The 25,131-nt window shown below is 33.6% G+C and overlaps 1 protein-coding gene across 1 annotated transcript in view; it reads right to left on the bottom strand.

The window, feature by feature from the left end:
• LRP1B (LDL receptor related protein 1B) overlaps positions 1-25,131 on the bottom strand; it is a gene marked incomplete at its 3' end in the record, with an annotated part of 2,330,707 nt that overhangs the window by 6,649 nt on the left and 2,298,927 nt on the right. The window contains exon 108 of the mRNA XM_081243013.1: positions 7,838-7,914. Within this exon, the coding sequence (XP_081099139.1) occupies positions 7,838-7,914 (77 nt within the window). The remainder of the gene's footprint in view (positions 1-7,837; positions 7,915-25,131) is intronic.

Genomic DNA, 25,131 nt, shown 5'->3' with positions numbered 1-25,131 from the left:
AAGGGGCATCAGTTTTGGATTTGGATGGACATAGGTCTAAATATCAGTTTCACCACCTGCCTGAAGTGAGACCTTGGAAAAGTTATTTAAAATTTGAGGCTCATTCTCTTTACCTGTTAAAATAGAGACATGAAGACCTACCACATAGGGCTCTTAGCTTGATTCAACAAAATAGGGGGACAAAGTGGATTCTCTTTCTCAAATTCCAGTTCCAGAATAGTTTCAGCAAACCACATTTAAGTGTTTGGCTTATGTTGTAAATGTCCACTTTCCCTCTTTATAAGAATGATCTAGGTTGTATCACTCATCTTCAAAATGGAATAACAGATCTATGGAATAGATTTTCAAAAGTGGTCATAGAAAGTGGGTCTTAGTTTTTATGCATCTGAGCATAGGGGAGAAGTAAAACTGAGGAGAACCTCTGCCCTGCCCTCCATTTCTAGGTTGACAATAAGAGCAATCTTTTTTTTCTAAAGAAGAAGGAGACAATACCTTTTTACTGATGATGCAATCCACAGTAAGATACACCTAGGGTCATATGTCACTTATGCAGGAAGAAAACTGAATGCAAGCGTTGCCTAATAACAGGAGAGTATTAAGAAACTCTATCAAGTACCTAAATCTCATGTTTCCAACAGACAAATATCTAGTGCCCATAAGACAAGTCTTTGTCTATTTGGAATAAGTATCTCGTTGATTCTGTCAAGTCAGCATAATCACTGGCTAAACTGAGAAACACAGCAACACCCAAACTAATTGAAATTTAATGTGAGGATCTTGAATGGTTCAGGAATGAAACGTTAATAGTTATTAAATATATGAATTTTCCTCTGCATATACATGTATATGTAAAATACTGTGGTAGAAATTAATGGTAATATTAAGCATGATAAGCAGCTGCTTAGGGAATTTAAAATAGAAGTATAGATCAGTTTTAACAGCTCTAGCCACAGATATCTGTGTGAGGTTGTACATATTGCAGATCATTTACCAAAATACCAAAAAGTCCTTATTAAGGAAATGTCATATATAAGATAATCTTTCAATTTGGAACTTCAAAAATAACTTGACTAAAATAACCAAATAACTCTCTTCCATGCAAGAAAAAATATGGCTTGCCTTCTTTAGTCAGTTTCTGAAATGTAAACCTCATTTTATTTTTTTCATGCTGTTACCAGCACTATATGATTTAGTGAGTTTGATATTACATTACCTCCTTGGTTTTGGTAAAGTGAACTTATATGAATGTGTAATTTATTAGTAATTAATGTAAGTGGAGAATCTGGCACCTTGGATAGTAATTAACATTTGTTCACAAATTTTAAGTACCAGTGAACAGCTTGATTTCTTCATAAACTGACGTCAACTGATTGATCACAACTTTATAAATATCCTCACTTCATCATTTATATTTTTTTCTGCTAAAACTTGTGGTAAATTTGTAGGTTTAAAAAATATATATCAATACTAGTTTTAAGGTATATAAAGTTACTTTCCCCTCAAAGCAATTATAAATTACTTAGATTAGATTTTATTTGTTCTACATAGTTTCTTTTATTCTTATTAGGTAGAAATGCTGTTAATTATGCATGCTAGAAAACAGAGAACTTTGTTTTTCTTTTTCCCATGACAGATAACAGTTCCAATCCCTTACATTACAGCCCTCTGTTTAAGAGCCTAGCATTCTTATATGTTTATATAACCTATCAAGGTAACTGCAATAATGCTCAGTATAGCCAATAAATAATAAAGGGTGGCAATTGGCAAGTTTTTCTTTATTTTTTGTAAATTAGTTTATATTCATGGAAACAACTAGCAACTATATATATTTTTAGAATATAGTATAGATATTTATCAAAATAAGTATTTTTTCCAAGCAGTAAATATCATATTGTAACATATAACAATCAAGATCTATTGTAGGTGATATTTTTAATAGTATATTTTTGGTGGACTGTTCTAAACAGATTAAAAAAAAAAAAGCACACTCTGAACTTGTTATTGGGTGGAGGGGAAATCTCAACAAACTTCTCACAGAAAATAGAGCCAGTCTTTCTTTGCCACATTGTTCTGTAGCCTCATTATATAATGCTTTTCCATTTGACAGAAGAACTGTCTTATCAAATTGTTATGTTGAGGAGACCCCTTCAATGGGAGAGGCAGTACAGCATCATAGCTGATATAATAGATTCTGGAGCCAGGCTACCTCTGTTCAAATCTCAGCTTACTAGCAACATGCACTTGGGCAAATTTATATTCTTTGAGTTTACACATTTATAAAATGAGTGTTATCATTAATACATACCTCATAGTAATGTAAATAGAATTGTGTCTATTACACAGAAAGTGCTAATACATGTTTATTAACTGATTCAAAATACATATTGCCATATGACTCTGTGCATGCCTCTATTTTGCACTTTTCACCATGTATTGTAGAGATCAGTTTATTTGTAACTTGAGGGCACAACTATCTATCTTTGTTTTGCAGATAGCACAGTGCCTAGGATATCATAGGGACTATACATTTTCTCATTTAGCAGATATATTTTAAGTGTTGCTATACTCCACACACTCAACATTTACTCTACTTTGCCCTGGGGATAGAAATGTCCCTCCTCTCATCTTGTTTGATGTATATTAGAAGATGACAAACACATGGGTTTATTTAGCACAGTGATAAGCACTACCCTAGCGAAAGTATGTATTGCTCTGAAAACATAGAGGAGTAGTATCCGACTAGATCTGGGATAGAAGAGGAGGACTGGTATGCCTTTGAGACCTGAGGGATGAGTTCCATGAAAGAGAATGCAGGTTGAGTGGAGGAGGAGATACTGAATTAATCTAGGGAGAGAAATATGAAAACCTGGAGGAGAAAAGATCAAGGAACAACAGTCTGAATGGAGAGTAGAGCAGAGAGTGGTAGAAGGAGATGTGACTGTAGAGGAAAGCAAAGGGGATGTTAGGAAGGGCTGTGTAAGCTACACAAATGAGTGGGGAATTTGTGCTATTAAAAAACAGGATGATGTTGAAGGAAATTTAGGAAGTCATATCTATGGACTATATTGTCTAACAGCTTAAAAAAGAAGGAAGGTTAAGAGTGACACTTAAGTGTTGCTTGGATAACCAGGTAGATTTAGACAGAGATGACATCGATATGGATACAGCAATTGTGCAGTGGGATATGTGTCTCAGCCTCAGAAGAGAAACCAGGATTGAGGATAGAAATTTGGAAGTAATTAACAAAGAGTTGAAAACCGAGATCAAGGAATTATGGATTGCCAAGGAGAATATATGTAGTGGTATGTGGAAAATGAGTTAACTAGAAGAGATAAAATAGAAGTATCGCACAAAGAAGACAGAGTTGTTTCAAGAGGTTGGGAGGGAAACCAGAAGAGTTTACTATCATGAAAGTTAAAGAAATAATTTTTTGTTTATTGAAGTTATAGTAGAAAAATATAAGCATAAATTATATCATTACAATTGACCTCTTGACTTGCTACTATATATTCTGCTCTTAAGTTTATGTTTACATATATGTATAAATGTGAGTGTGTGTCTCTCTCTCTATATATAGTGATTTGGACGATGTTTCTTAAGCATTTTGATAAACTGTTTTTTTTTTGTTTTTTTTTTTTTTTTTGCGGTAAGCTGGCCTCTCACTGTTGTGGCCTCTCCCGTTGCGGAGCACAGGCTCCGGACGCGCAGGCCCAGCGGCCATGGCTCACGGGCCCAGCCGCTCCGTGGCATGTGGGATCCTCCCAGACCGGGGCACGAACCCGTGTCCCCTGCATTGGCAGGTGGACTCTCAACCACTGCGCCACCAGGGAAGCCCGATGAACTGTTATTTTAAAAATCATAAAAAACATATCATGTTCCAAACTTAGCAAAGATTATCCTTCCAGTGATCTTTGAGAGGCTGCTTATCATCTTGGTCATGTATAATCATCCTCACTTTGTACTACTCTCACTCTTGTCCCCTTGGTGTCAGTATACTCATTTTCTTTCAATCCCTTGAACATGTTTAGCTCTTTCCTACTCCAGTGTTCTTGTATCTGCTGTTTCTTTTGTTTGAAATACACTTAGCGTCTCCTCCCCTTTTTAATCATTCATGTCTGAGCGGAAGTATCACCATCTCAGAGAAATCACTCCTGACCTCAGTTCTCCCCTAACATTCTCTAGTTCTGTGTCTTTTTTACTTCCTTCACAGATCCAATCAAGACTCATAATTATTTTCTACGTGTTTACTTATTTGCTTACTTTCTTGTTTAACTGTTTTTTATCCCTCTGGCACCTCAGTTTCATGAGAAGAGGCACTAACTATCTTATTCACTGATTCATCCCTGGGATCTAGACATTACTTGACACTTAGTAGAGGCTCAATAAATACTTGCTTTTGGATAATTAGGACAGAGGCATTATTTTGTTGCATTTTTCTCTATATATTTGCAATTAATAGTTATATTTATAATTCCTTGGCATAACATAATTATTTTTTCTGTTTTAAAACATGGTGGTATAAAAGACATGAGGATAAAGTAGGAAAATAGAAGATATGAATAACCTCCTAACAGATATCACATTTCTGTTGTCACTACAGTAAAATACAGCATCATTACATTACTGCCCCACAAATGCTGAGTATATTTTTATCCTCCTTAATTTTAGCAGATATGAATAGCATAATCTAAACATTGAGCATCCACTCCCTTAAAACTTTAGGTAAATCTAAAACAGGAGTATAAAATAAATATTTAGTCATCCTTAGTTTAAAACTCTTCCAAATAACTTCAGAAGAGTTTCTGCTTTTTCAAGTGGAAACTAAGCAGAAAGTTCTAGAATAATAGATCCACTTAATTCCACAGGCAGGCTGATCTTTAGATACTTTAAACCGCAAGGGGCCGAGAACATCAGTATGACTACTCAGAGATGATTAAGAAAGCTGTTCATCAATTAGAAAGGTAAATCTTGTGCCAGTTGATAGCAGTTAGGCTGAGACAGGCAGTATATTCCTGATTGTGCCAAGGTCCAATGATTATGGAATGCTTCACTGTAAGTGGAAATGCAGATTTGAAAACACATTCCTAAAGTATCCATCTTTTGGATAACAAAAGAACAAATGACTTCTGCCCAAGTTCTTATTGAACAAATGACTTCTGCCCAAGTTCGGGGAACATCTGACAACCATTCAAAACCACTGGAGTTTACCTGAGAAAATAAAAATAGCCCTCCTACCTTAGGAAGGATCAGTTTAACTATCTTTTCTCTCCTTTCAGAGTTACTGAGGCAAGTTTCTCTAAGCGCAAATGTCTGATGATAAGTACCTTTTAACAAAGTCATTATGTGGTCAACTTTGCTCAAATCTGAGATAACCTGACATTTGCATAGCTAATAGCCCTTGCAATGTGCATTGACACTTCCATTAAATGTGACTTTAAATCAGTGATGGAAGAAAGAGCATCAGAATCTTTGGAAAAAGGGTTACAACTACTTGCAACTCCTCCTTCCATGTGATAGTTCCTATTTTAGAACTGTTGCATGTAATAAGAGGCATTTTCCTTATAAGGGAGCTTGTTGCCAATGCAAATGGTTGGCAACATCACCTTTCAATAAATACATCTGGCACACCCCTCCTCAAAATCATCTTCCAAACATGAAACTTTCCTTTGTAGATGGACCTTATATATAAATTGAAAATTCAATTGACATTCTACTCTGTTTCCTTCTTTCAGAAAATTTTATCAATATTTAAAATTGTTTTGATTCTCTAAAAGACTAAGTTTTTAATTTATCTTAGATAATTGAGAAATTATCATAAAAGAAAGCCTAAAGTACCATGACTTCATTAATTCTCAACTTATTACTTCAGTATGTTCTACAGGTTGGTAACTCAAATGCATTTTTTCATTACAAAAATGCTCTTAATGAAGGTTGAGTCTTATAACTGGTTCACAAAATCATATAAATTAGTATTCCTCCAGAATTGTTAGTACTAAGGTCAGTATGATCCTGGAAGAGAGACAAGAGAGTATTTTTTTTCTTTTGCTCTTCTTTTGCAATATCAAGTTAGGCAAGGTATATTTTTCCACATCTCCTATATTTTATGAATCAATTCCTCAAATCCTAGTGCCCTATTCCTACAACTATGTGTCCATAGCTTTGCTACAGTCTTCTCCCTTCCCTTCCTAAAGACAACACACAAATTCTAAGGTAACACCATATGCTCCATGAGCAGAATCACGTATCTCACTTTTCCAAATGCAAAGACTCATTTCTAAGGTTATTTATTCTATACCTATTTGCCATTTTTCAAAGATGGTCATCCTTATTAGCCCAAGTTAATTTCTAAATGGTGGAACTTTAGACAATGTCACTTGAAGAATTTCAAGCAATGATAAGTTATTTGGGGACAGGCACAACAAACAAGTAGATCAGCAAACACTGGGAGCCTACGTCTAAGGTACAAAAATCATATACTTTTGATTTTGATAATGTCTTTTTTTTTCACAAATTCCATAGTATATTTTTTGTTTGTTTTCATGTATGCTCTCTCACCAGCAGTGAAAGACTAGAGAAAAATTGCTAAGTAAGCATTCATAAATCAGAGGTATTATTTTTTCTCTTCAAGAATATATTTACCCACTTGATAGTTATTCCAGATTTCTCAAAAATTTTCCACTCATTAGTGATAGTATGTGTGAATTGGGAAACTTTATGTAAGACTTTTGTTGTGAAAATCTTTATAAAATCATTTAAAGTTGTTGGAACACACACACATAGACACAAAATATTGATGTAGATAAATTTTCATATCAGGGACCTGTCCTAAGACTACAGCTACACACACACAAAAACTTGTAAAATGTTGCTATATTTTAATATACTTCAAAACCAGTACTTTAAAGATAAGGAAGCAATGAATCAACTATACTCCTTATTAAAAATTGCTTGTTAACATACTTCATCACTTTGAGACTAACCAAGTTTGTTTTTCCACAACACACTGAATGCACTTCAAGAAAAATACACTCTAATTAAAACATGAAATTACTTTTCTTCCCCAAGCATTCTCACATCCATTGTGATATTTGCAGCCTTTGCAGCTGAGGCACATTTCCGAAGAAAAGCTTAAGCTAGGTATACAGATGTGTGTTCTGAAAACTGCCAAAGTTTGAGATGAACCCTCACAGCCTAAAAGAGCACATAACGCTGGATCCTGTCACCAGGTGAGAGCTCAGTGCTTCTTCTTTCAAACAAATACCGTATGCTAACACAAATATATGGAATTTAAGAAAAAAAATGTCATGAAGAACCTAGGAGTAAGACAGGAATAAAGACACAGACCTACTAGAGAATGGACTTGAGGATATGGGGAGGGAGAAGGGTAAGCTGTGACAAAGTGAGAGAGTGTCATGGACATATATATACTACCAAACATAAAATAGATAGCTAGTGGGAAGCAGCTGCATAGCACAGGGAGATCAGCTTGGTGCTTTGTGACCACCTAGAGGGGTGGGATAGGGAGGGTGGGAGGGAGGGAGACGCAAGAGGGAAGAGATATGGGAACATATGTATATGTATAACTGATTCACTTTGTTATAAAGCAGAAACTAACACACCATTGTAAAGCAATTATACTCCAATAAAGATGTAAAAAACCCTAAAAAAACAAAAACCAAAAAACCAAAAAACCAAAAAAACATATGGATTGCAGATCTCTTGCAAAATTCCATAAAAGAGATTTTCCAAGACTCAATTCCCACAATAACGGTATAAAAAGAAAACAATGCTTTCTATACTATGTGGAACACCCAAGATATTAATCTGAGAAACTTACTTGTGCTAATATGATCAGATTTGCTGCTCTTTGGGGCCGGCCTCTCACACTGTGTGCCTGACCAGTTGGTGGAGCATCTAGAAAGGTTAAAAAAAAAAATCAGTGAGTAACAAAACCCACAAGTCTGCTAATGTAGTAACTTTAACCAAATGAAATGAAGGAAGAGCCTGCTATCACAGATTCATGAATTTTAGATAGAGATTTCTGCTAATTTCCTGCATATTGTCAGTATGCTGAGGGTAACTTCAATTGGACTTCACTTGTTAAAATACTTTTTAAAATTTAAGTTTATAGTCATTTTTCTTTATTCTATGTTAAACTTAAAATTGGCATATTTTATAACAAAACAAATTTTAATTAAGAATTGAGATTAATTTGAGATATACTGAAAACTATGCCACTATAAAAATTGAGTTTTCCTGTCAAGCAAATCCTTCTTTACTAAGTTTCTGTGATTTATTTTTTCTGGTTCTAAATTCAAAGTGGAACTAACAACCAAACAGAAAATGGTCATATGTCTCATAGTTCAAACTGCACAATTTTTACTCTTTTAATCAGAGATAGGGAAATATAGTGCTTTCCCATTTAAGATCATACTTCTATTCCCATGAAATGAAGACAATATGCCCAAGTTTTCATTCAGAGAAGTGGTCTTTCCCATATAGGAGCCATGACATTATGATGGGAAGTCTCGCAGAGGATTAAAATAATAGATTTGATTAAAATCCTTCATTTAAACATAAATCACAACCATATAATTAGCTGATTGTATCAAAATAAATGCTGGAATTGTTTTAGCTATGTTTGAACAATGTCTGCTGGCTAACACAAGATGCCTCCATGCATCTGTCAGAGGAAATCCATAGAGAAACAATTTAATTGGCTTCAGTTCTTATTTAAAATGACTGTCAAATACCACCATATCACGAATAGTTGTACACAGTAAAAGAACAGCTTCCAGAACTATTCCAAGTAGATATCTTTGGGCATGGGGGCCAAACTAAATAACTGCCATTTCTGGGTCTCTTCCAATTCTGTCATAGCCAATTCAAATAGCTGAAGCTGTTTTGGAACTAGGCTTCTATGATGCCATGTGAATTATTTGTGGTATTTGTGAAGACAGTATCGGGTGTCCTAACACAAGGGCAAAATCTCATAAAATCATCATATTGACAAACTCAAATTACAAAAACAAAAATGTGTTTCATAAAAGCATCCATTAACTTCAGAATAATTGACAGTAATGTTACTATTCAAGAATATAGTTATTTGATTAATATTATAAAACTATGAGTATGGATCATGATTTCAATGAAAATTAATATCATTATATTATTATTAAGTCATCACTCATGAGTATGGATCATGATTTCAATGAAAATTAATATCATTATATTATTATTAAGTCATCACTCATGCATTACCCTGATTTTTTATTTAGATCCTTTATAAAAAGCTTACATATATATTTTCTATACATCACATTTATTATATACCATACTACAAGTAAATCATTAAAATAGGTAAATAAATTTTAAGGCCAGGTCTATGACGCTGTCTGTATTACTGAAGTGAGGTAATGAAATGAGCACACTTCAATTAATTATAATAAAGTGAACAACCAATAAAATCATTGATTTAAAAAAGTCATTTTTCTTCCTTAGTTGTGGTTTTGCAGTTGAATGTTCTAGAAAATTGTTCCAGTTCTTCAGTTCCTACTTCTTGACACAGTCCAAAGATAATTCAAAATAAGATGTTTAGGCAAATTTTGCAAACGTCGTTAGAATGAATCCTAATCATTGCAAAAGTCTTTTTGTTTTATGTAGCTTTACATTTGTCAAATCTTTCTAATTGACCACTGAGGATATTTTACATGCTCCAGTGAAAAAAATAATACTGATTGCTTGGTAATTTTATTATATAACTGATGTGTACAAAGCTATTTTAAAATTAAAGTATCAAAATTTGTTCTTTACATTACCTCCTTTGATTAAAAAACAACAGTAACAACAGCAACCTAAATCAGGTTCATGTTAAGCAAGAAAAATGATCTGAGATATATTTTGTTGTGTTAATAGAGATAAGAACTTCTGGGGCTCATCATAACACTGAGATGCTTGGAAGTTAGAAAATGGAATTGCTCAGGAATTGGAGGAATAAATGCTAATTGATAAGATGTTCTGATATGAGCATCATGTGTTTTAAGTATTTTAGGAAGTTATTAAAAATATGCCTTTAGAACTCCAGAAGGGCAGAGAGAGATTTTTAAACAAAGAAGATCAGGATACTGTGATTTTTATTCCAAACTCTGAAATTATTTAAGTAGGACAGGTGGTATTTATTAACAGTATTGAGTAATTTTCTGTTTTATCCATAGCTTGGAACCCAGTATTTATATTAGATAAAATATATCACTTGCTAGTGGTCGTGATGCTCCTCTCTTTTGCATTGTGGAAGCACACTTAACTTCTTAGCTTTCAGGGAATATTTTGTTTATTACATACTGGAAATAACACTCAAAGACTGTGCTGGAGAAATAATTTTAACAGTTCTGCATCTTAATCAACTGATGATCATCTTGCAATTTTCCCTATACTCCTTATAATATAGTTTTATGGCCAAATATAAAATATGTTCCACTTGTCTACATTTGTTCCAGTTTTAAAAAAAATAATCTCTTTTGAGATATTAAATCAAATAGAAGTCATTATTCTTGTTGCCTACCTTACAAAACTACAACTTAAGGCATTTGCTGCTCCACAAGTACTTCCTCCAGTGGTTGATTTAAGACCAAGTATTTTTACTGTCTTTATAGAAATTCATAAATCTTCATTCTATGAGTAGACTACAGTGATCAAAGCCATTAATGGCAGATCATTTAAGAATTGAAATGTGTGTGACTCATCAAAATTTGCGGCCAAATTCCCCACTGAATTATTTGCATAATCATGCTGACTATAATAATTTCTGGCATCTGCGTCTTTGTCATTGTTCCTCAAGAAAAATCCGTAGTCCATGCCCTAGTCATCTTTAATCTGTACTGTTGCAATCTACTGCTCCCTGCTATTCATCCCTGGACAGTTACCTTTGAGTTAGTCCTGCATGGTCCTCCCAAGAAATCTTATTTTTTTTCTTACCATCACAAACATCTGTATATCCTTCCTTTTAAATTTATTCTACAGTTATTTCCCCCACTGCACTTTACCCTGGGACAATGAAAATCAGCTTCTTTTTCTTATGTGTTTGATCACTACCACTCTGAATTATTTAACTTTTTAAACACTTTTATGAATTTTGGATTCATGAAAGTATTGTTGGATTATGGATAGATAGGTAGATAGAAAGATAGATAGATTCTTATTTATTCAAACAATTGTTTATCCTTCTCTTTTCACATTATCGTATGAAGATATTTGCTTCAAAAGCAGTCTTTTTGATTTCTCCCCTTCTCTCCAAGGCCAGTGAAATTAAAAAGAAAGATTGTTTATCATTATATTGTTTTCCTGATCTTACTCTTCCCTTTATGTTCTAGGTTAGACTAATGATTATCAAACTGAAAAATGTGTTAAAATTGAAATTCTGGAGGCCCATATACCAGAGATTTTCATTAAGCATCTTGGAGCTGTGGCCAGAAATCTGCATTTTAACAAAATGAGCCTGATGCAAGTACTTCACAAATCACACTTCAAGAGATATTTGAGATAAATTATTATGTTCCCACAGATTTTGTTCTTATACCAAATATTGTTCAATCACTAAAAAAAAATTTAGGATAGGAATAATAGTATGCATGTCCATCAAGACTGTTCACAAGGTTAAATGACATTGGTAGAAATTCTTAACATAGTACCTGAAAGTAACTGAGTGGATTTTGTTTGGGGTAACTAATTCTCATCTGAATGTTACTATATGAAATGCTTGGATAGTTAACTTATTGTGTTCTTTAACAGTGTGTGCAATTATTGTATAGTTACAATATTCTATATTTCAATTGTAATTTTCTGTAACAGGGGGAGTACCTTTGTGTAAAGGCAATAGTGTAGCATATATTACTAGGAAGCACAGTAAATATTTTTGGACTATCAAAATAAGTTTGGCATATATAAGGGAATAAATATATAATCTTTAAAAAGAAACAGTTTTTACAATACAAGCATAAATATAAGACATACAAACTGTCCAAAACAATGAGAACTCTGAAGTAGCAGAGAGATTTTACAAAAGGAATTGAAATCAGATATAAAATACTGAAAGTGTATTAAAATCTTAGGTATTGTCTTTCACTGTAATAATGATCAACTTACGTGGACTACTCATGTCATTCTGTGGAAATGTCATCTGGAGTCACTTGCTTTGGGAGGACTTCAAAATAAAATAATGAGATTAATACCTGCTCCCTCTTTTCATCAAATTTAAAGGTCATGGGACTCTTCTGACCAAAGTGGAATTCAAAGGTAAACCTTAAAGCAATTTGAAATTGAATTTCTCCTCTTATATGCTAGGCTGCCATTATTAACCATGATGATGGAGACATTCAGAATGAAAAATCTTTTAATATACCCTTTTCTTTCTACACACAGGGAAAAAAAAATATGGCACAAGGGATTAAAGGAGCCTTAGAAAACTTGTGCAGAGTGCCATGCATGTTTTGGTGCTCCAAAAATCTCATTCAATAAAAATAAAAATATGACTACATTTTGTGCATCAGATTTATAAAACAGTATTTTCATACAGTGATGAAAATTCAAACATTAAAAGTCAGTTGCAAATTTTTTTTTCTGATTAATTCTGAAAATTTCACTCTTTTGGTGGAAGAACATGACTACATTTGCATGGCATTCTTAACTTTAAAGCTTTACACCCTAAGTAGCTCCCAGAACTTTTTTGCCCCCCTCTTCTTGCAGACTGCTGTATTGCAAAATACAAAAAGTTTGATTGCATTTGGAAAGGATATTTATATATTAATTCACCAGTTTGTTAACTTGACTTTGAAACATTTTTTCATCTGTTATTGTTTCCTAATTTTCTGAGATAAAATTATTTCATATATACATAAAAATTTATAATTTTTTTAACATGCTTCAAAAATTTTCTATCCTACCTTTGATATAAAATTTTGAATGAAGTTCAATTAACATTTGCTCAACTTTGTGCCAGGTCCTAGGATAAGTGTTTTCATATGAAAAATATTCTTATTCAGCTTCTATAATAACCCATGAGTTGGAATTATTCATCTTATGAAATGGAGAAGTGTGTGTTCAAAAGATTTTCCTGAAAAATCATAGCTAATAAGAGGTAAAAATAAAATGTGGAGTTATTATGATCCTTCTAATTCAACGCAGTAGTAGGAAAAATGCTTTTCCTTACTCCCTCATGCCCAAGAGAGTACAGTCACTTAATAAGAAAGTAGAAATATTATCTGAACAAAGGAAAATCAGTGCATTTTCTGAGTAGTAAAATTGTTAAAATTACCACACCGGCTCAGACCTGTGGTCAGTAATGCCTGATATTCTGTCTCTGGCAGTGACAGTGAGGGACATGTTATAGAAGGGTGTTAATATCCTTCTTGATACCAACTTCACATTTTTGTGTTGATTCCAAAATACTGTACATGTGTTTAAAACACCTTTAAAGATACAAGATCCATTAATTATAAATTCATCTATATTATTACTCAGTACAATTTTTTTTTTTTTTTTTTTTTTTTTTTTTTTTTTTGCGGTACGTGGGCCTCTCACTGCTGTGGCCTCTCCCATTGCGGAGCACAGGCTCTGGACGTGCAGGCTCAGCGGCCATGGCTCACGGGCCCAGCCGCTCCGCGGCATGTGGGATCTTCCCGGCCCGGGGCACGAACCCGTGTCCCCTGTATCGGCAGGCGGACTCTCAACCACTGCGCCACCAGGGAAGCCCCTATTATTACTCAGTACAATTTTGAACTTCCACAACAATTCACTCTATGTTTCATTCATTTGGTAGATATATATATGTGTGTGTATATATATACACACACACACAGCTTTGTACCACAATTTCTATTTATTTAGCACTATTCTCTATCAAAATTTGACTGTTACTTCTAACATAGAAATAGCTAGGTATTACCCTGCTTTGTTTTCTTCAAAAAGCTTAAGTTAGTATCTTAAATTTTTGTTTGTTGTAATAAGTATAATTGGTTCAACTCTATAATTATATATTATAATGCCTAGTTTTAAAATATTACATTAAATCATTGTGTTAGCTAGTATTGATAAAATTAGTGAGACAAAGCTAATCTTACTTTAATATTAAGGACATTTCGTCAGAAAGAGTTTTTGATTTCTGAGAAGGGTTAATGTGATGAAGTAAAATAATAATGAGATGTTCAATAAACTCTGACCAAAAATTATTTTAGGAAAAGTAAAAATTAATGAGAAATTTCAGTTGAAGAAGTGACCATGAAAGAAATAAAATTAACAAAGTGCATTATTTAAAGTGATAATTTTAAGAAGGAGAAATATAAAAGAAAAGATAAAATCTAGTTTGCCAAGAAGTTATCCATAAAAGGAAGTTTGTTAAGATTGGCTGGTTTAAGTTAGAAATGTTTAAACACAAAATTCTATGCAGGCCACCTGAGCAGAAATGGCCACTAAAGTGTGAAATGATGACTCAATAAATATTTTAAAAAGAACAAAATCTCTAGTAATGTAAAACTTTTATTATCTAGATATTTTCCAGGAAATTTTATTAAAAGCAGATCTGAAAGGCATAAAGTGTTTTTTTCAGAGTGAGTAGATGATTTCTACTTAAATTAATATGTTACATGCATCAACTCAAAAGGAAAAGGAACAATCATAAAATTAGTATTAAGTAATATGGTTGATAACATTGAAGACATAAATGTAGGGTATTACATTAGAAACGGTGGTTATAATTCTATAGCTGAAAGTGGGAAGAAAAGCAATGTATGCTGTAACACAAGTGGAAACTTCTGTCTACATGATGCCATGATGAATGACCAATTCCAAAACTGGCTTAAGAACATATCAAGCCATGGGGGCTGGGAGGTGGGGTTGGAAATCTCCATGCTTAGTGCCATGCAGACAAAGTGACTAATCTTATACCTGAATATTTTATGTTTTAGCACAAAATAAGAGTATACAATAAGGAATTTTTCTATGAAAACCTAATGACTACCCTTCCTAGTTCATAGGGTTTCTGTGGCGCAACATGGTAAAATCTGAAACAAATTATAATGGCAATATCTGGCATAGTCAACTGCAGGTATTAAATACCGTTCAAGGCATATTAGTCCTATATAAATTTGGGGCAATGGTAGGGATATCAGAAAGTGTTAACAGAAGGTTTTGAGAGTGTGAATGTCTTTATAAGAGAGATATATAACTCTAATTCTCTAGAAAATATTTACTTTCAGTTGTAGTGCACAAATGCTGAGGTATTGATATTAGCTACTTTAATTTATAGTCTAAATCATTGGGAAATAATTCCTATATACAGATAGTCACCTCCTTTCTGATACTTCAGTATAGCATTTGTTCTAGTTACAAGATTTTTACATATCCACCAAAAGGTAACATCAAAGGTTTCTAGAAGCAAACATCTTTAATTGATAAAGGTACACTGTATTAGTATTGATACCACCTTCCCAATTACCACCATTCAGCCTTCCTCAAAATCTAGGACCTGCATTTCACAAGTTTTTTAAAAAATTTAAATTGTTTTAAAACAAAATAAGCAATCAAAAAAAGAGTAAATGAAAAAAATTGAAATGACTTGCTAAAATCAAGTGTCAGTATGAATTAACAAATTTGTCTACGCTGCATAAATGTCAATTAGTCATAAAACACTCACCAGATTTGTTCAACACTTATAGGAACATGTTGCAAACAGAAACATCTGAAGGCTTATGACAAAAGATGGCCATTAACACACATTTCTTTCCTAATCCAAGTATTATATTACTTCCCTGACTCAAGGTGAGAAGGTTTATGCAGGCAGTAGTCTAAAAATTGATTCAGGAAGTTTAGATAAATATCTTCAATAAATCTAAGAGGCTATAGAATATTACAGTAGTATTTTACATTATGGAGAATTGCCATTTGGGGGCAGTTATAAATACCTTTATATATTTGATCCACATACAATCATAAATATGGTACATTCTATTTTTGCATTTCTCTATTTATGTATGCATTTATAAATCTCTAAATATGCCTTTGCCTATGACCATGCTAGACTGATTACTTAAAGGTAGGGGTCATCTATTATTCATTTTTATATTTCTTCATTTCTTGAGCACATGGTCAGTATGTAGGTTTGGTCAATCAATATGTTTGTTTGTTAAAATGAATGAACGAATGCATGAAGGCATGGAGGATGCATGGCTGAACTCACATGAATACACATACATGTGTCATATCCTATTCTATGAAGCATATATAGCTCCATTCATAAGTACATGTTTTCAGCTAGTTACCAGTCATTTCTCACTGAAAAGAATATTGATCCACTATGAAAAACACTTAACATGTAAGAACCACAGTAATAGGCAAATATTTTCTTCCTTTCTTCTTCCCTCCCTCCTTCCCTTCCTTCATTAATCTATTTATTAATTCTTCCTTTTATAAAATTAGATGATCACATTTTAGCAACTTGGACATGTAAAATTTTACTTATTCAATGTTGTAAATTGTGTGACACTTCCGTTCTTGTCCCACGATGCAGCTAACTAAGAAACGTTTATCTTCTTTCCCTGACAAAAATTCTAAAGGAGTTTGCCTGATGGGTAAATTGACATGGAAACCAGTTTTATATAAAAATCATACAAACAAATATGTAGTTAAATGTAATTTAATTCAATTTAGTCATTTAAATAATTGTGTAAAATTAAAGTGCTGGTATGGTGTGACACAAATGGCATGTGTAAGTTTTGGAATTAGACAGAACTGTGCTGTAATCTAGTCTCCCCTCCTCACAAAGGATATATCTTCTAGCAGTTCACCCACTTTGGTGGTTTAGTTTATAATACAAGGGAGAGCAATACTCCCACTTTTGTCACACATTTCCCACAGATCTAGCCTCTTATGCTTTAACCTTTGTTTTCCCCTTAATATTTTATATTTTATCTTTCTATTGTATGTTTTCCTTTTACTACCTCAAAATTTTTCTTCTTCCTTCTTTACTTTGTTTCTTTTTTCCTCCCTTTCTTCCTTCTATTCTTTTTCTTTTTCCTTTTTGCAAGGCAAGTTGATCATTATAAAAGTTGAAAAAAAAAATTAGGCTTCCTGAAAGATTAAATGATACAATGTATATAAAATTTACACACCCTCTAAATTAATTTAACTCAAGTGATAAATAATACTATGAATATTAAATTTAAAGCTTGTATATGGCACACCAATATCAATATAATTTTTCTTTGTATGCTGAGTGGAAGAAGTATTAGGCTAAAATTTCTGTACTCCTTTAACAAAAATGGCTTTCTTCTGCTACTATTCCAGTGTGAAAAAGAAGAAAATATTTCCTTAACTGACGATAATGTAAGGAATTTTTCACTTATTTTTTTACTCTTAAACCAGTGTTGCTGGTTAATCTATATTCCTCTGACCCTTTTCTTAAAATTGTATAAAGTTGGTTTGGAATTAAGTAGTAGGTTGGAGGTTTATTGATTTATTTATTTTTTTGACTTGTTCCAGGATAGAACATGAGCAGGAAATAAATCTTCATTGTTAAAAGTATCTGAAATTTGTGCTTTTTCATAGCAGCAAAATCTGGGGAACGCAGTCTAATAGAGAGAAAAATAATGTAAATTGTTAAAGAGGTAACAAGTACACAAATGAAAATACTATGTAGTTATATTGTATTTGGTTTCTTTGGTTATTCTGATTTACTTGCTGATTATATTAAAGGCCAAGAACATGTCCCAGAATCAAGGGAAAATAAGGTGACTACACCAAAGATTCATAACAATAGCTGCCCAATGTGTAACTATGCAATAATTGTTCTCTGTTAGGCAGCGCCACCTGCACTCTCAAAGCACAAACTGGGCTTGAAACTTTAACAGAAAAATATATCTGTATTCCGTGTTTTTCCCCATGACATGACTAGCATGGTGAAAGCTAGAACAAGCTACAACTTGTTACCTGGGATCATAAAGGATAGATATTGATGTGACAGATTTTCCTGGCCTTTACTGTTCCAAAAGACATGCACGTTTCACATTTTGTGCTTTGAAAATATGCCACGGGGCAGAAAACAAATAAGGGACATGCAATGCCCTGACTCTTGAAAAGTGGACAACACAGGCTGCTAAAGTTGAATTGCTCAAAACCCCTGCTGAAAAGTTGTGATCTGTTTGAAATCACTCCTGACAGCTTCCTTGGGCTCTTCGCAAATGTTCTCTATGGGGCCACAGGGTCGCTGGTCCACAAGGAGGAGCGTTGCTCAGCCTGACAGCAGAGGCCTGAAGAGTAGAACGTGCCCTCTCCTTTCAGCAGAGCCAGTAGTTTGAAATACTTAGGCCTTAATTAGCTGTTGTAATATAGAAGAATAATTCCTACCTTTTAAAAATGTGTGACAGAAACGAAACTCACTATCTTCTTCCCCAAAACCCCAACAGAGGTCTCCCTAGTACCTGTACATTTCCTTATGTGTTTCTCACCCTGAGGACTTAGAAAACAATGCTAAACTTTTAAGAAAATAATTAGATGGAACCAAAGAAAATGACTAATTTTCTGATCATTCGCTTAATAAATGTCCCTTTGGTACTTGTATATTCATTTTGCATCCCTCTGAGTTTTTAAAATCTGCTCTGAAAATGTTTCAAAAGCTAGTTCCTGTGTGTTTTCTGAGGTGTTTGAGGGTGGACCTGCTGCCCTTTTTTTCTCTCGTATCCCTCATGGCACTTGAGCTTAGTTATGTAGTTCCCTTTTCAGTCACTATTACTATCACAATCATCACACTTTTAATCTTATTTATGCCATATTTTGCTTATTTTTAATAACGAGCACTTTTTAAGAACCCCACAGCTTATTTTTCGCCTCCAAACTCCCAGAAGCCCAAATTATGCCAAGTACTGATCATTTTATATATGGTCTATTAGAACAGTTTTAAGGTTCTACTTTTTTAAAAAGTGTTTACTATGTTGAAAACAATATTCTGTTTTTTTTTAACAGGTATTACATTTCTTATTCCTCAAAATAATTTTAGGAAGTAGATGCTATCAGTATTTCCATATTAAGATGACAAATGAGGCAAAGAGAAGAAAAAGGAAACCAACAAAACAAACTGCAATTCCAAGATATAAGCTCTTCTATCTTTTGGCTCTTTTTTGTGCCCTGTTTACCAACAAATCACTTTTAAAAAGCCATTTCTTTAATTAAAAAATTTGTCTCCCTTTCCTTTGTAAATTGGGATTCATTTTAAAATCTGTTTTTTCAAACCCAGGGCTTCTTGTTCCAGCAGAGCACCATGACATCAAGACCTTTTTAAAACACACACATGATTGAGATAGTTCATATGTCAAATGTTATTAATGTTCCCCTACTGCTTATGAACTTATGGAATAAATTTCAAATTCCTAGCTAAGCATACTATGTTCCTCAGAACTATTTCAGTGTATAACGTTATTGTCTAATACTCCCCCAGAAGCACCATTTATCTTACACCACTCACATCCCCAGAGCACCTGCCACAATCCTTTTTGTCTCATCTCTTTCCTCAAATAGATCAAAGTCCCTCAAGGGCAGGGGCTACAACTTACTTTCCTCTATTTCATTCTTTTTTCTTTCTTTTCTTTCTTTTTTTTTTTTTTTTTTTGAGAGAGAAAAAATACCAGAGTAAAAACAACAAAAAGTCAAGGAGAAGAGAGAACAAAAATTAATATAATTAAGTTTTACTAATAAGTTAATATGGGTAAGTTAAAAGCCTATTTAGTTCCTTTTGTAGAGAGATATTTAACCTCAGTTCCAGAACGCTCAGGAAACTTCCTGTGGTAGTTTTAGAAGATATCATAAAGATGAGAAAGAGAACCAAAAATCATAATGAAATGAATCACTTTTAAATTTTTTTCTGACTCTTGCAGTTTTTGAAAATGTATTAATGAAGTAAGAAGTGGTATTACAATGATGATAGAAGGATTCTTATAGGCTGTCAGATTTCACAATACAATACAGGCACTAGGACAGTATTTTTTAGCAACATTAGTTAAGCACATATTACACACAGAATGCATGCTAGCTGCTGAGGCAAAACAGATAAATCAGATACAACCTCTTCTTTAAAGGAATTCACAACCTGCCAGAGAGAAATAGACATGTACATTTAGAAGGGCCATGGAGTAAAACAAGCAGCATTCCCAAGCCAGTTTCATAGAAATATGCTCCATGTCAAAAGGCCACACAGAGATGAGAAGTCAATTCTAGCCATACAATATGGAATATCATAGGGTAATATGAAAAATGTAACCACACACTCATGAAGATGATCAGAGAAAGGAAAACTGCCCCCCCCCAAAAAAAAGAGGAAAAAACACACACAAAAACCAGAGAGCAAACAAAACAAAACAAAACATATGCCCAGGGCTTCCCTAGTGGTGCAGTGGTTGAGAGTCCACCTGCTGATGCAGGGGACACGGGTTCGTGCCCCGGTCTGGGAAGATCCCACATGCCGCGGAGCGGCTAGGCCCGTGAGCCATGGCCACTGAGCCTTCACGTCCGGAGCCTGTGCTCCGCAACGGGAGAGGCCACAACAGTGAGAGACCTGCGTACAACAAAAAAAACAAAAACAAAACCAAAAAAAAACAGATGCCCAAATAAATATAACCAAACCAAAAAAACAAAAAAAGGAAAAAATCCAGAAAAAAGGGGAAAAAAAATAATCGATTGGGGAAAAATGCTCACAGAAAGTTATTTTTAGCTTCTGCTTGAAATGAAGAAGCAAAAAATAAAAAACTAACAGTGTTAAATTGTTTTTGACCACACAGAGAATTGGTCCTCCTATGGGCAAGAAGCAATAATATATATAGTAAGAAATGTCTTGGAATTTTGCCATACTGCTATTTTCAAAACAGTGTGGGCCTGAATTGGTATGATTTCAAAACCAGTGTAATATCAGAGTTAGATCTTTTTGGTTCTCCCTTTTCAGGTGATAAAAAATAATTTTAAACTTGTTTTTTTCTTTTCTTTTTGAAAAAGAAGGTGAATTATACAGAAAATTGATTTTAAAGGAAATATTCCCCAAATTCCACCAATAATGGTCATTAATCTTTAAGCTTCACAAGTCAAACAGTTTTGTCTGTTCACTGATAAAAACTTCAGTGCCTAGGTTGTTTTCTGGTATATAGTAGGTATTCAATAAAAATTTGCTGATGAATTAATATGGGAAGAAAAAAATCACCAGTATTTTTGTTATCTAAATGGACAAAAATATGAAGAAACCAGGGGACAGACACTTAGGTCTCTAGTTCTTATAGATTGTGGATCTATTGATACTAGACTAGGGGTTGATAATAAGAAATAGGTGGAAAAGATTATTACCTCTCTTGAAGTTAGGCATAAATAAGCTATTTATATAACCTGATAAATTGTGGTACATTATTTTAAAGTATCAGGAAAATAGACCATCGTATCACAGAGAAAAATTAAATACAAATATTTAATTGTGACCCAGGAATTTTATGATTAGCCCTTCAGTTACTCCATAATTTTAATAATAAAGGCTTTGTTATCTTCAATTCTGCTACTAATGGGAATCTTTGTTTTCTCAGTGTCTTTATAGATATTTTAGAGGAATTTTGAGAGAATTGGTATCTGGGGTTGTGACTCTGACCCAATTTATTAAAAATTACTAAAATTCAAATGGGACTCTGATTAAATACATCATACTTTATAGTTTTATAGTATATTAGTGAACAATTAGTCTAAACCCATCACCTTATGGACAAGGAAAATGTGACACAAAGAGACAATGTAACTTGCCCCAAACCATTGCTAGTTTGATTAATAAAGTCTATATTTTCACACTGAATATTACTTCTTCTGGGTGTTGATACTAGAAAACTAATGAGATAAGCACACTGATATTTAAAGACAGAAGTTTTTATCCTAGGAAAAATTAATTTTAAAACGGAACAAAACAGAAACTAACAAAAAAATCCTAATTATTGAATGACAGCTGGTGCATTAAATAAAATAGGAAAAGTCAAGACAATAGAACACTCAGTAACCTTAAGAATAAAAGCATCTAGTTATGTAGATTGACATGGAATGATGTTCATAATGTATTGCAAAGTAAATAAACTGGAAAGAGTGCCTATTACATGATTTCATTTTAGTATATAATATTCTGCAAATGTATATTTGCATAAAGAAACAGAATGAATAGAAACCAAAGTAATAGTAGTTTGAGATCAAAGTGTCAGCAGGTTTGATTTCTTCTGAGGCCTCTCTCTTTGGCTTACGACCATCTTCTTCCTATATATCTTCACATGGTCTTCCCCTGTGTGTGCTGTATCCAAATCTCCCCTTCTTATAAGGACACCAGTCACACTGGATTGGGGCCCATCCTAATGATCCCCATTCTAAACTTATTCATCTCTTTAAAGACCCTATCTCCAAATACAGTCCCATTCTGAGGTATTGGGAGATAGGGCTTCAACATATGAATTTTGAACACAATTCATCTCAAAATACTGACAAAAAAGCAAAATTCACATACACACATATAGATGTATCACTTGTGTGTATAAGTTAATTTTATGTCAACTTGACTGGCCTAAGGGATGCCCAGATAGCTGGCAAAACATTATTTCTGGGTGTGTCTATGAGGGTGTCTCTGGGAAGAAATAAGTGTTTGAATTAGACTGAGTAAAGAAGACCACTCTCAACAGTGAGGGTGGGCATCATCCAATCTGCTGAGGGTCTGAATAGAACAAAAAGGCAGAGGAAGGGCACATTTGCTCTCTCTGCTTGAGCTCGGACATCCATCATCTCTTGCCCTTGAACATTAATGCTCCTGGTTTTTAGTTCTTTGAACTTAGACTGTGACGTACACCGTCATTTCCCAGGTTCTCAGGTCTTTAGATATGCACTGAATTACACCACCAGCTTTCCCTGTTCTCCAGCTTGCAGACAGTAGATCCTGGGATTTCTTGATCTCCATAATTGGGTGAGTCAATTCCTATAATAAATGTCTCTCTCTCCCCATTTATATATATAATATATATGATATATGATACATATGGTATATATCCTATTGCTTCTTCTTATCTGGAGCACCCTGAATATTTGATTCTTCTCTTTTAAAAAACTTCGGTTAAGTCCAAGTCAATTAATATTTACTATTCACTTGCCACGTGCTATATACAAAGAGATAATCCTGTGTTGAGACTAGTGGGATAATAAGAGTAAAGTGGAAAAAGGCAGGAGAGACATTTGGGTCCAGTGAGCTATTTAATCAAAAACATCTAGGTGTGGAATTGTCCCATGGCTATGTGGTGAGGCTGTGTATGTGCCTGTGTCCACAGTGGTAGGAGAAATAGTGTAGCTACAAGCATTTCTTTACTACTGGAGGGTGAAATGTGCTGTGGGTATTGCTGGGAGATAATACTGTGGAGGTTGGTCTATGTTTCTAAAAAAAACTTAAATTCAATATAAATGAAAGTCTTATGTTAGGGAGAAATTTTAGAAGTAGGAAGACATAGTTAAGCTGTTATTGAGTTCACAGGATTAATCATTTCTATATCTCACAACAAAAGTTGTTTAACAATACGAACATTGTCAAAATAACACATATTAATATTTTAAAGTTTGGCTTTAACATTGTTCAATATACCTTCTTTAATAAATGTCAAAACTCTCTCCAAATAAACATAAAAAAGCCTTTAGATTTTCATTTTTTCTCGGCTTTTCTTTGGAGCTTTCTTTTCTTCCGCACATAGTAATAAGTGAAAAGGGCTATCAAGAGACAAAAGTGAAGGCTTTCAAAGAACAAATCTATTCCTTAAATTGAAAGATAAGGTAATAAAATTTCTATGTGGAAAAAACTGTCAACCTCATAGATCTGAATACTTTGTAGACTTTCCAAATGTGTGTAAGTTCTGCACTATTCAATAGTTTTTTACTCTATGAAAAAAAGAAAAACGTAGTACCAACAAAGCTAAAGCAAGTACTATATCTTACTTCTTAAAGCAATTTTTGTTTCCTGTAAAGGCGCTTAGATGAAATAGTGCATACTAGCTTTTCATCAAAGATACATGACCACTACCAATTGACATCTGAAGCTAAAATCGGTGTTTCCAAAAATTTCCACTTACGAGGAGAATCAACCACTAGAAAGAGATCCTGAGGGCTTAATATTCTCTTAGCTGGACAATTTTTGTATTCTACATGATCATAGACACTTCATACTAAATTTATTTTTATTTATTTACATTTTAGTACCAAATGAATTATAAGTATCCTATGTAAAACTAGGAAATTTTCCATATTCTGGAAATTTTAACTCTAAGAAACATGAGCATAATATCTATGTCTGAACCATTTATCCTTCATAGTTACTTAACAATGGGCCCTTAATAAATAGTGAAAGAATGATCCTCTTGAAACTTATGTCTTTCTTATTGTAAAAATATTTTCCCTTAGATCCCACTTCCCCTTGAAGTTACAATTGTTCTTCCTTCATTTAATCCACAGCCAAACAGTCAGAAAGGAATCTAAAGTCTTCTCTACTTTCTTACCTTTCACTTTTCCAACTATAATCTGGTTGCTGTCATACAGCACTTTCAAAACATCTCTCATAATGGCCATCTAATTGCAAAATTCAATAAACCACTTAGAATTCTTATCCTCTTTGAACTATCTGGAGTTGATATCCTTGGACATGCTCTACTCCTTTGACTTGGAGGAAACTACGCCTTGACAAGTCCCCTCCAAATTCTATTTCTTCTCATTTTTTTGTTGATTCTTCCAAAATACAGTATTAAACATTGGTGTCTCCTAGAATTCCATCCTTAATTCTCCAATCTTCTTTCTATAAACCCACTCTTGTGTCATGCATAAAATGTACCTCACAAACTGGCCCCAACACATCTCTTTAATCTCCCCCCACCCACCCCCATTATATCACATAGCCTGTATTCTATTCTCAACAACGTTCATCTTCTACTTTCAGACCTATTCTCACACTGTGCTATTCCTCTTTCAAGAAAGGTATTCAGCCATTTCCCTCTGTAAAATAACTAAACTTTTTTTTCAAAATACTGTTAAAATATCACTTCATCTGTACAAACTTTCTCTCTC

Source organism: Mesoplodon bidens, assembly GCF_964165515.1.
Source record: "Mesoplodon bidens genome assembly, chromosome: 8".
Lineage (NCBI taxonomy): Eukaryota > Metazoa > Chordata > Mammalia > Artiodactyla > Ziphiidae > Mesoplodon > Mesoplodon bidens.
Note: the sequence above shows the minus strand (reverse complement) of the source record. Positions and strands in the feature narration are given on the sequence as shown.